Source organism: Carlito syrichta, unplaced genomic scaffold, assembly GCF_000164805.1.
Source record: "Carlito syrichta isolate Samal-C Ts95f unplaced genomic scaffold, Tarsius_syrichta-2.0.1 Scaffold136145, whole genome shotgun sequence".
Lineage (NCBI taxonomy): Eukaryota > Metazoa > Chordata > Mammalia > Primates > Tarsiidae > Carlito > Carlito syrichta.
The window spans coordinates 1,629-14,557 of record NW_007080241.1 but is presented as its reverse complement, the minus strand read 5'-3'; the positions used below and the strand labels follow the sequence as shown (position 1 = coordinate 14,557).

Here is a 12,929-nt window from a genome sequence, read left to right as displayed (position 1 = left end):
GAGGATGCCAGAACAGAGCTCATAATGAACCCCTTCACTCTCTTTCCTGGGCAGCCACAGAACCATCCCTGGTGATGTTCACCCTCAACTTCACCATCACCAACCTGCACTACAGGGAAGACATGAAACTCCCAGGTTCTGGGATATTCAACACCACAGAGAGGACCTTGACTCGCCTGGTGAGAGCCTCCAATGCCTGCCCTTCCCCATCTCTGTCCTGTTCTTCCCAGCCAAGTCACCTTGGTCCATCTTCTCACCCCCCTCTCTTTTACCCCCAGCTCAAGCTCCTGTTCCAGAATAGCAGCATTGGTCCCCTCTATTCTGGCTGCAGACTGGCCTTCCTCAGGTGAGAACTCCAGAGAAGACATGCAGACAATATGGGAGATAACCACAGTCTGGGCCCTAACACTCTGCACACGCTGCCCCAGGGACAACTGGCCCCCAGTTCCTGCTCTGTCTTCTTTCCTTTTTGACCAGAAAATGTAGACACCACTCATTCTTTCCTTCCCAGGAGACAAGGATGGACTTTTCAGAAAGATTTTTATGCAAGAGTTCATCAAGAAAGCAATTAGCCAGTCATATCCGTGTCATCCCCATAAAGCTGTAGTTTTCAACCAGAAGTGATTGTATGTCAGGAGACATTTTTATTGTCACAAGTCAGGATGGGGGATGCTACTGGCATCTATAAGCAGAGACCAAGGATACTGCTAAACATTCTACAGTGTGCAGGACAGTCTCTGAGAACAAAGAATTATCTGACCCAAAACGTCAATGGTGCCAAGGTTAAGAAATCCTGATATAAAGGGTACATAATTCTCTTTACTGTTTTTGCCACATTTTGGCTAAATATTGACCTGTCTGTAATATCTGGCGAGTCCCCCTCTATCTCATTGTCCTTTAGCAATAACCAACTTCTGCTGTCTGACCTCTAACAGCCAGACTTAGGATGTCTTCTCCACCCTCTAAGAGATTGTTGAGCAATGCAGCACAGTTTTTTACTGTGGCTTTCCACTTTCCATTGAAATCTGACATCTCAAATGTTGGCTCCTCCACTTTAAGGCTATGTGGCCCCAACAAGTGACTTAATATCTCTGTGTCTCTGCCTCCTCTCCAGTCAATTGGAGTGTCTCAATTTGCTCTTCTGCATAACAAATTGTGCCCACAATTCTGCTGGGTAAAACTGGTGATGTGGACTGGATTTAGCTGGGAGATTCCCCCAGCCTGAGTTGGCTCAGCTGATCTCATATGTCTGTCTCATATGGGGTGATTCATGTGTCTGTAGTCAGGGGCTGGGTGGACTGGTGGCTGGGGAACTTCTGTTCTCCTCCATGTTCTTCCATCCTCTAGCAGGCTAACTCAGGCCCATTCACATGATCAGGGTTCCAAGAGCAGGAAGGAATGGCAAACCTTCACACACGTGATTTTCAAGTCTCTTCCTATATCACTTTTGCTGATTTCCATTGGCCAGTGCCAACCACGTGGCCAAGCCCAGATTTAAGAGGTGGGAAAATCCACTTGTGATCGAAGAAAGAGCATGATGAGAATTAAAATGTAAGTATGTAGTAAATTATTTACAGCTACTCTTAGACCCAGGAATATTTCCTATGTGGACTTCCACTTGAGCCCCTGGGTCACCCTGCCCCTTGTGTGATACCTTTAAATCACTGAGCTTTTGTGTGAGGATGAAATGCCCCCCAACCCCAAAGACATTCATGGTTGTTCTCCACCCATGATGCTATACTTCCCCTTCCCACTGGCCCTGGGTTCTCTCTTGTTCTCTGATACTGCACAGTCTCATTCCCACCTCCACCTCAGACAGTTTACTTGACATCACTATTTCCTTCAAAAAACTTGGCCTCTCTCATTGCAAAGTCCACTCACACCAGGAACATTATTCCTGTGAATACTTAATTTTAAAAATGAATGCCTTATATTGAGCACTTGCTAGAACTAAGTGCTGTGGGCTCTATACTATTAGCTCATTACACAGATGAAAATAATGAGCTGCAGAGAGGTTGAGAAACTTACTCAGAGTCAGCTAGAAGTTGAGTGACAGAGCTAGAATTTAAGCAATCTGACATTGCTTTCTTTCACCTTGTCAGATTCCTGATTCCTTCCTTCCACCATCATGCTTCTGTTGTTAGGGGGTATAATGCCTTGTTATGATGGTTATTTTAAAGTTTAGCACAAATATCAACATTTATATTTATGGATGCTATATCCTCTCTGTGTTTGGGGACCTTGGCTGTCCTATTCATTTGTAATAGTCCTCCAGTGCCAAGGCCATTCCAGGCTGCTCACCAGTCCTCCTGAGTTCTCTGTCTCCTCCTTCAAGGAGACATTTCAGGACCTCAGCCTGGACTCCCCACCCTCTTCATCCCTGTGTCCCTCTCTGCCCAGGACTGAGAAAGATGGAACAGCCACTGGAGTTGATGCTGTCTGTACTCATCTTCCTGACCCCATGGGTCTTGAGCTGGACAGAGAGCGGCTGTACTGGGAGCTGAGCCGGCTGACCCATGGTGTCACTCGGCTGGGTTCCTACATCCTGGACAGGGACAGTCTCTATGTCAACGGTGAGCATTTGGGATGCAGATGATATCTCCTTCTTGCTGGACAGCCTCTGCTCCCTGACTAGAGGTCACTTTCCCTGCCTGGTCATTAAGGGTGGGCCCTATTGTCTATAGGTGATGACTAATATCTGTACTCCATGGTTCCATCATCACCTTGGACTGAGTTCATCCTCAGGACCGTCCTACCTGATGTGAGAGGATGTTGATAGAGAATCTCCAGGGGCCTCTGGTCCATGACACTCCTCCAATTGCACCAGGGCAGCCCTGACTCCTTATTCATTCCACACCTCTCCCTTAATTCTTACCCACTATGCTCCCTTCCTCTCTCTGCAGATTTCACCCACCGGAGCTCTGTGCCCACCACCAGCAGTGAGTATTCAACTGATATTCCTGTGTCCTCCATCTTAAACCAGGAAGGGGAGGAACCGACCCTTCCTCACTCTCCCTTATGACCTCTTCATTAAGAAAGGAGCTGGGAGGTCACAGTTTTTTACCTTGTCCAATGGTCCCAACTGAAGAGTTAGACCCAGCTCCAGCCCCACACGAACCAGGCCCCACCAATCGTCTCACCTGCTGCACCTGCTGGCATTTCTGCCATGAAAGTGCTTGCTGCTTTCACTGATGAGGTCTTCTCCACAGCTCCTCGGACATCCACAGTAGACCTGAGAAGCTCTGGGTCTCCATCTTCCCTCCTGAGCCTCACAAGTAAGTACCAGTCAACGGCCCCAGTGTTAGAGCACGCCCAATGAGTGTCGACATCTCTGCCATGTTCACTCAAATAACAATGGACTAATAAATCTTCTGATGGTGAGTCAACTGAACAAGCTTTACGGAGAACCTGCTCTGTGCCAGGCCCCGGAGCCATGGCAAGAACTACAAAACAGATAACCACCTCTCCCTCGGAGACTTTTTGTAATTGGGAATGATAGGGGTGGGGGGTGGTGATGACGGTGGTGGTTGCCATGGTGATGTTGGTGATGGGGAGAATGGTCATGAGGAGGGTGATAAAGACCCCTGCAGGGTCTAGAGAGAGCTCTACCCACATAACTCTGCCCTGCCCCCCTCTCTTGATCCTTCCTACCTCTCACGTGCCAGAGCTATGGAAGACGGTCCTACCTACCTCATAAAGATAGTGAGGATGACAGAGGTGGTGGTGGTGAGGGTGATGATGTTGTGATGTGATGGTGTGGATGAGTGTGGTGGTGGTGAGATGGGGATGATGTCGGTGGCGATGGCAACGATGATGATGACAATAGTGAATGTGATAGCGACAATGGTTGTGACGATGATGACAGTCAAAGGTTGTTGATAGAGAATCTTCAGTGACCCCTGTTCCATTGTACACCAGTGTAGCCCTGACCCCCTTTGCTTTACCCGGCTTCCCTAGGCCTGAGAAGAACAAACAGCAAGAGTAAACTGATAACAGCTGACCTTACTGAACACTGAACATGAACCAAGCACTATGCTCAGCCCCTAGCTGCTATTATATAACCTGTACCAGGGATTGGCAGTGGTGGGAAACTGCCGGGGGAGGGGACACACCTCATCAACAAGGGTACCTGCATAATGACTGTTTGAAAATAACCCTGAATTTTACCCCACATTTTAAAAATAAAATAGTAATAAAACAAGAATTATTTTATAGGAAAACAACCCTCTACTGTTATAGGAAAGGATTCATGGAAAACTTTTTTTTTTTTGGTCACTCACCTTAAACGCGCCATATGTTTTAAGTAAGTCTATTGCAAACTCATGTTGTCTCTATTTTTTTTTTTTTTTTGAGTTGGAGTCTCACTCTGTCGCCCAGACTGGAGTGCAGTGGCCACTCCCGGCCACCGCAGCCTCGCCTGCTGGGTGCCGGCGATCCTTCCGCCTCAGCCTTCCAAGTAGCCAGAACTACAGACACGCGCTACCACGCCCAGTTAATTTTTGATTTATTGTAGAGATGAGGTCTCGACAAGTTGCCCAGGCGGGTCTCGAACCCACGGGCTCAGGCAATCCACTCACCTCAGCCTCCCAAACGCACGGGATTACAGGCTGAGCCACCGAGCCCGACCTGTCTCTATTTTTGAACACAGTGTTTCTTTCCCATCTCTGCTCCAGCATCTCCTCCTTTCCTGGTGCCGTTCACTCTCAACTTCACCATCACCAACCTGCACTACAGGGAGAGCATGCGTTACCCTGGCTCCAGGAGATTCAACACCACAGAGAGGGTCCTGCGGGGTCTGGTGAGAGCCACGCCCACCTAATTCTGCCCTACCCACCTCACTCAATTTCTCCTACCTCACCTATGCCAGAGCTATGGAAGAATGTCCTACCAAGCTCATCCTTATCCCCAGAGATGCAGCCATGTCCACTGATACTAGCCCTTCCCGACCCTGACCTTAATTATGCCAGGTCCCTGCCCTCTCAGCTCTCTAACTCTCTTCCCTTTCCTTCTTCCACAGCTCAGGAACTTGTTCAAGAACACCAGTGTTGGTCCTCTCTACTCTGGCTGCAGACTAGCCTTGCTCAGGTGAGACCTTAGAATAGCCAGGGCTGCCTCTGTCCTCTCAGGCCTAAGGAGTTTGGTCGGCTTCCTCTCTGCCATCTCTGTGGATGTCCTCAGCAGAGGTGGAAGCCAGGAGGCACTGACTCCAGGACCAAAGTGTCTCCTAATTCTACTACCTCCCTCCCCACCTGAGAGATTCTGCAATCCCCAGCAGCAGGATGAGCCCCTACCCTGGCCATCCTTCTCAATTTTCTCCAGCTCACCTTTCCTTTATGTGTTAAATTCTGTCCCCAGGGTTTCTCTGAAGACAAATGTGCCTTCCCTACCTGCTTTAATCCCCAATTCCAGCTCTTCACCCTTCTTAGGTGTAAGCCCTCCTGTCCCCATCCCACCCCCCGCCATGAGGATGCAAATTTGAGTTTTGCAATTTAATAAAAGATAGTGCATCTGTGATTCTGCTGACGGTCCCAGGCTGGCTGGAAATCGATGCATTCAGAGAAACTAAGCCTGGTTTCTCCCTCTCTGTGAGACTCTTAATATTACCTGGCTCCTTCCTGTTCTGCCCACAGGAATCTCAGGTCACCTCTGTGGGCCATCATTTTATGGTCATTTTTCTTACCTGCCCTCCCCAGGCCTGAGAAGGATGGGGCAGCTACCAGAGTGAACACCATCTGTACCTACCACTCAGACCCCACAGGCCTTAGACTAGACAGAGAGCAACTGTATTGGGAGCTGAGCCGGCTGACTCATGGGGTCACCCACCTGGGCTCCTACACCCTGGACCGGGACAGTCTGCACGTCAATGGTGAGCAGATGCCATTCTTTTTTGTACTCAACAGGCCTCACATCATCCTTTATTTGTCTCTCCCTCATCCCACCCCCTACTCAGCCTTTCTCCTCCACCTGTGCCGGTTATACCCCTAATAGCTGGGCCAGTCTCTCCCCCTGTCCCCCAGTAGTAAGTACTCTGAGTCTTCAGAAGCCTGTACATTCCTGTGGGAGCCAAACAGTAGGCACACATGGACATAAAGGAAGAAGTCACAGACACTGGAGACTCCAAAAGGGGGAGGATGGAAGGGGACCGAGGACTGAAAATTTACCTGTTAGACACAATGTTCACTATCTGGGTAATGGGTACACCAGAAGCCCAAGCCCAACCCCCGCACCAGTACACAAAAAAACCCATGTAACAAATGTGCACTTGTACCCCAAATCTAACTTTTTTTTTTAAGTCTTTGCATTCCTGTAAACTGCCTCCACTTGAGTCTCAGCTCTCAGGAATGGAAGAGACCAGGGGGCCCATAGCTTCCCTTCTCACCCCCACTCCACTTCCAACCTGGAAGGAACAGGGGTTTGTACCCCCAGAAAAAGCTCCAGACCTAGGCACCTCTTCCCTGGTATCTCCAGGATGATGGAGTCCCCACCTCCAAGCACTTGAGTGTTTTCTTCCCATCTTCTGCAGTGCCGAGGTTTACATCTCTGGGAAAGGTCTGTGTTGGGGTGTGGGTTTCCTCCTCCCTGCTGGGTGAGCTCTGCTACATCTCTAGCTGTCAGGGAGGATTGGAGCGTGTCCCTGCACTATTCAAGCTTCCAGTAGGGCTCACATCTGAGTGCTTTGAGTAAAACCTTTGCCTCTCTGCAGCTGGGAAGTAGACTCTGATCCCTGCCAGGTAGGGGCTCTTTCTTTCTTCATTTAAAAAAATTTCAATAGCTTTAGGGGTGCACGTGGTTTGGGGTTATGTGGATGAATTGTGTAGTGGTGAAGTCTAGTGGTGGGCTTTTAAGGAACCCACCACCTGGTTAGTATACATTGTACCCAATACATGTTTTTTATCCATCACTCTCCTCCCACCCCCTTCTGAGTTCTGAGTCTCCCATGTCTGTCATTTCACTCTCCATGTCCATGTGTACACATTATTTAGTGCCCACTGATAAGTAAGAACATGTGGTATTTGATTTTTCTGTTCCTGCATTACTTCACTTAAGATAATGGCCTCTAGTTCTATTCAAGTTGCTGCAAAAGACATTATTTCATTCTTTTTATGACTGAGTAATATTCCTTTACAAATATTCCTTTATATATATATTACATATGTCACATATAATATATTGATATATCACATATATACGATACATACATTTCATATTTTCTTTATCCACTCTTTGGTTGGTGGGAGCTTACGTTGATTTCCTATCTTTGCAATTGTGCTGAGACCAACATACAACTACAGGTGTCTTTTTTTATGATTATTATCAAATGTTGTTTCCTTTTGGTAGATGCCCAACAGTGGGATGACTGGATGGAATGGTAGATCTAGCTTCAGTTCTTTGAGAACTCTCCATACGTTTCCCACAGAGATTTTCCTGATTTATATTCCCACCATCTCATCTGGCTTCCTTTTAATGAGTCACAGTTGCGGTGATTCAACCATTGGCAGGCCCTCTCTGCAACGGCCAGCTCTCCAATGGCCAAGTTTCCTCTTCTGGAAGATCTCTCCTTTCCCCCCTTCCTTACCGTCTCTCCCTGTCTCTGCAGGTTACACTCCTCTCACCCTTCCAGCCCCAGGCACCATCACCAGTAGTGAGTATTCCAGATCTATATGTATCTTTGACCACCTCCCTTCCCCCCCAAAATAGAAGCTTTTCAAGCATCCAGTCCCTCCTCCTGTCACTCACTCTTTGGGTGAAAAAGGAGGACAGAAGACATGTATAGACATGTGGGCTAAATTGGGGATGATGGGAAGCAGCCACCCTCTCCCCACATACACCTCTGAGGATGATGTCCAGATTGGTTGAATGGGGCGTGTTGAGAAGCACAAATTTTCATAATTAGAGCTGCCACCACTGCTGCCATTCCCTTGGAGGTGTGACACTTTGGATTTCATTCTTGGTGGTTTTTTCTCAGCAGCTATGCCCTTCACATCCTTCCCAGCATCCTCTCTAGCTCCATCCATCCTCCTCACCCAATCAGACCCACAGGCAGGAAAGCTTTTATTGGCCCCAAATCATCTCTACAAAATGACTTATACCCATCACTTCTTCCTCCTTGCTCACTCATTTTCACCAAGGGGCTCATTAATCTTCATGGATTCCATAGACCACCTTTTCCCAAATATTAGGAGGAAAAAGTGACATTGAATGTGTTTTGTTTATTACTGCTCAGTCCTTCAAAGAGTTCCTAGAGTCCTTCATTATGTGTGGAAGGCAAGACAAATGGATGGATGGATGGATGAATGGATGGATGGATGGATGGATGGATGGATGGATGGATGGATGGATGGGTGAATGATGGAAGAAGTGGCTAGTTGAAGGAGGAAGAAAGAAAATATAGATGAGTGGGTTGAAAGAAGATGAGATGGATGAAAGAAAAAAGGGAATGAGGGAAGAGAGGAAAGATGGATATAATAGATGGAAGGAAGAAAAAAGAGGTGTAAGGACAAAAGATGGATGGATGGGTGAAGAAGGGATGAGTAGAAGAAGGAAGGAGGAGATGAGCAAATGAAAGGAAAGATGGATGGATGGAAGGAAAGATGGATAGATGAAAGAATGGATGGGTGGATGAGTGGGTGGATAAAAGGAAGGAAGAAGTAATGAATGAAAAGAGGGAGGGAGAATATATATGAGCAGATGAAAGGAAGGATGGATGGATGGATGGATGGATGGATGGATGGACGGACGGAAGGAAGGAAGGAAGGAAGGATGGATGGATGGATGGATGGGTAAATGGATGGATGATAGAAGAAGGGATGCGTGAGAGAAAGGAGGAGGAGAATATAGATGAATGGATGAAAGGAATGAAAGATGAATGCAAGGATAGAAAGATGATGAATAGGTGGTTGAAGGAATAGAGGGAGGAAGAAAGGAAAATGGATGGATGGATGGAAGAAAATGTGAACAGAAGGATGCATAGAGGGGAGTGTGAATGGGCAGAAAGAAGAAAGGGAGGGAGTGACAATGAAAGGAAAGATGAATGTGTGGATGGAAGGAAGGAAGTATGGGAAGGGGGAGGAGGTTAAATGATGTGGAGGGGAGGAAGAAAGGAAAGATACATAGATGGAAAGAAAGAAGGAAGGAAAGAAGAAAGGAAGGTGGAGGAGAGAAGGAAGTTCAGAAGGAGTGATTAGCAGAAGAAAGAGAGGGAAAGGAGAGGTAAACTTTTCTTCCAAAGGTTTGTCTTCAGCCATAGCTCACAGGTATATAAAACCTTCACACATAGTAAGTGCCCGGAGAGCACTTGCTTATGTATATATACAAGGAAGGAAGAAAAGAGGGACGTTTACTCTGCCCAGCAGTGCTTACACACTTTACAAAGATTAACTTGTTTAACCCTCACAAGAGAAGGAATAATTATCAACCATTATCATGATCCCATCTCATGGATAAGTAAATTGAGGTGCAAAGAGGTCAGTTATGGCTGCTAGGGTTGTCGGCTGTTTTAATTAATGCTTAGAGGATTCACATACCTAGCTACGAGAGCAGGAAAAAGAAGAGAGGAGGGGAGGAGGGAGAGAGTAAGAAAGAGAGAGAGGGAAAGAGATGGAAGCAGAGAGGAAGGGAAGGGGAAAGGAAGGGGTGGGGGAGGAAAGGGGAGAGAGAGAAAGAGTGTAAGCCGAAATGTCTGGACCTGCCAATTCTGCCTCAGAGTGGTGATACGAAGCCTTTCCCCCTGGGAAAGAACAAACCACTGATCCTCTCCTGCTGCATCTGGGTGGAAATAGCCCATCTGGACTCCCAAATCATGAAGCCACCCTTATTGGCTGATGGGGTTGGCTCCATTCCCAAGTCACCCTCCGGTTTACTGGGAGGCAGATACAGGCCCTTGGAAGCCAACACCTTAGGGTATATGCTGCCCCACCTACCCTGCATCACGTCACCACCCACCCACCATCCACCCTGCAAGCTTTGTCTCTCTCCCCAGCTGTAGCTGGGGAGGTCAGCAAGGAGCTCTTCACCCTGAACTTCACCATCGTCAACCTGCGCTACATGACAGACATGGGCCGCCCAGGCTCCCACAAGTTCAACCTTACCGACAGCGTCTTGGGGCACCTGGTGAGAGGCCCGCCTCCCTGTCCCACTTCCAGGCCCATTCCAGGGCCGTTGTCTGCCTCTGATCAACACTCTCCCTTCTTCCCCTGCAGCTGAGTCCTTTATTCCAGAGAAGCAGCCTGGGCGCCCGGTACACAGGCTGCAGGGTCACCACGATAAGGTGAGAAATACCCCTGCCCACCCATGGCTCACCACCCAAGAACTTGGAGTGCTCACAATGGTAGCCCCCTTGGATTGGAGTGGGCTATTTTTTTTCTTCTTGGTCTTTTAATTTCTTTTGGGTTTTTTTTTCTGGTATAGATTTAGGGGTACCAGTGCAGCTTTGTCACATGGATATGTTGCATAGCGGTGAAGTCTGGACTTTTAGTGTGTTCATCACCCAAAGAGTGTAAATTGTACCCACTAAGTATTTTCTCACCCCTCCCCTCCTCCCAGCCCCCAAGTCTCCAATGTCTATAACTCCACTCTCTGTGTCCATGTATAGACCCTGTTCAGCGCCCACTCGTAAGTGAAAACATTCAGCATTTGACTTTCTGTTTCTGAGTTATTTCACTTAAGATAATGGCCTCCACTTCTATCCATGTTGCTGCAAAAGATTTGGTTTCATTCTTTTCCATGGCTAAATAGTATTCCACCGTGTATATAGACCACATTTTCTTTACCTAATCATCCATTGATGGACACTTAGGCTGATTCCATATCTTTGCTATTGTGAAGAGTGCTGAAGATGTCTTTTTAACGTAATGATTTATTTTCCTTTGGGTAGATACTCAGCAGGATTGCTGGATCACACGGTAGTTCTATTTTTAGTTCTTTGAGAAATGTCCATATTGTTTTTCACAGAGGTTGCACTAATTTACATTCCCATCAACAGTGAATTTGCATTCTCTTTTCTCTGCATCCTTGCCAATATCTGCTTTTGGAGGGGGTTATTAATAGCTATTCTGACCAGTCTAAGATGATATCTCATTGTGGTCTTAGTTTGCGTTTATTTTGCGACTATTTAGTTTTTGATATATAAAAATTGTGTTTTGATAGACATCGTAAAATGATGACTACTCCAGCTAATTAATATGTCTATCACCTCTACCCAGTTACTGTTTTTGTACCCTTTGGCCAACATCGCCCCATAACCCATGACAACAACCACCCTCCTCTCTCCTTCCGTGAGTTCTAGATTCCACTCTTTGTGTCTGGCTTATTTCACTCAGTGTAAATTTCTCTAGCCCCATCCATGTGATCTCAGATGGAAGGATTTCCTCCTTTTTAAAACTGAGTAATAGGCTGGGCTGTGTGACTCAGCCTGTAATCCCAGTACTTTGAGAGGCCGAGGCGAGTGGATTGCCTGAGCCCGCGGGTTCAAGACCCACCCGGGCAACTTGGCGAGACCTCATCTGTATAATACATCAAAAATTAGTCAGGTGTGGTAGTGCGCACCTATAGTTCCAGCTGCTTGGAAGGCTGAGGCAGAAGGATCACCGGAGTCCAGCTGGTCGAGACTGCGGTGGCCGGGAGCATGCCACTGCGCTCCAGTCTGGGCGACAGAGTGAACTCCAACTCAAAAAAATAAATAAAAAATAAAAACTGAGTAATAGTCCATTATCGGTAGGCATACTACATTTTGTTTTCATCCATTCGTCCCCTGAATATCACATAGGTTGTTTCCATGTCTTATCTACTGTCAATAATGCTGCAGTGAACACGGGAGTGCAGATATCTCTTTGATATTCTGATTTTAGCCAGGCACGGTGGCTCAAGCCTATAATCCTGGCATCTGGGGAGGCCAAGGTGAGAGAATTGCCTTAGCTCAGGGGTTCGAGACCAGCCTGGGCAACTTGGTAAGACCTCATCTCTATAATAAATCAAAAAATTAGTCAGGCATGGTGGCGTGTGCCTATGGTTCCAGCTACTTGAAAGGCTGAGGTGGAAGGATCGCCTGAACCCAGCAGGTTAAGGCTGCAGTGGCTGTGAGCGTGACACTGCACTCCAGCCTGGGCAGTGGAGTGAGACTCCAACTCAAAAAACAAAAATAAAAATTTTAGAAGATGAGGAGGAGGAAATGGTGAAGGAGGAGAAAGAGAAGGAGGAAGAGGAAGAGGAGGAAGAGGATGAATTGGTTAAGCTAAGACCTGGAGGATGACCAGAAAGTTACCCGGGTAGGGAACTTCCATATAAAAACTTCAAGTGCACAGGACCTCAAAAGGGACAGTAAGGCCAGGTGGAGAAGCTGCAAAGGACTCAACAAGGCTGGCTCACGCACTGGGAGGTGTTCAGTGACCACAGGGGAAGCAGTGCCAGGTGGCCTGGATCCCCCAAAGGGACACCTCTCTCTCCTCAGGCCTGAGAAGAATGGTGCTCACACGCGGGTGGACTTCCTCTGCACCTACCAGCAGCCCCCCGACGGCCCAGGTCTACCTGCCAAGCAGGTGTTCCATGACCTGAGCTGGCAGACCCGTGGCATCGCCTGGCTGGGCCCCTACTCCCTGGACAAAGACAGCCTCTATGTGAACGGTGAGTGGTCCTCAGCCCCACCTCCCCGGACCCACCCCTGCTGCCCAAGAGGCTATCTGTCTACCAATTCTCTAGGGGGAGACTTGGGATTTGAATACTGACTCCACCAGTGACCCCCTCACAGCCACTCTGCAAGATTGGTCTTTGATTAAGCCTGTGTTGCAGCTGGAGAAACTGAGGCTCAGACAGGTTGAGCGATTTGTCCAAGTGGGTGTAGCTTGAGAGTGATGACACCAGGTCGAGTTTCATGTACAGATGTAAAACACCAGGCTCTCCTCTATGCTGCTGCTTCTTTTTTTTTTTTTTTTTTT

At 47.6% G+C, this 12,929-nt stretch overlaps 1 protein-coding gene across 1 annotated transcript in view; it reads left to right on the top strand.

Moving 5' to 3' along the window:
- LOC103251111 (mucin-16-like) overlaps positions 1-12,618 on the top strand; it is a gene marked incomplete at its 3' end in the record, with an annotated part of 73,166 nt that extends 60,548 nt beyond the window's left edge. Inside the window, exons 30-41 of the mRNA XM_021708395.1 lie at positions 55-179; positions 279-346; positions 2,401-2,573; positions 2,904-2,939; positions 3,210-3,275; positions 4,674-4,798; positions 5,018-5,085; positions 5,694-5,866; positions 7,598-7,642; positions 9,980-10,110; positions 10,200-10,267; positions 12,446-12,618. Coding sequence (XP_021564070.1) covers positions 55-179; positions 279-346; positions 2,401-2,573; positions 2,904-2,939; positions 3,210-3,275; positions 4,674-4,798; positions 5,018-5,085; positions 5,694-5,866; positions 7,598-7,642; positions 9,980-10,110; positions 10,200-10,267; positions 12,446-12,618 — 1,251 coding nt within the window. The remainder of the gene's footprint in view (positions 1-54; positions 180-278; positions 347-2,400; positions 2,574-2,903; positions 2,940-3,209; positions 3,276-4,673; positions 4,799-5,017; positions 5,086-5,693; positions 5,867-7,597; positions 7,643-9,979; positions 10,111-10,199; positions 10,268-12,445) is intronic.
- Between the last annotated feature and the right edge of the window lie 311 nt (positions 12,619-12,929).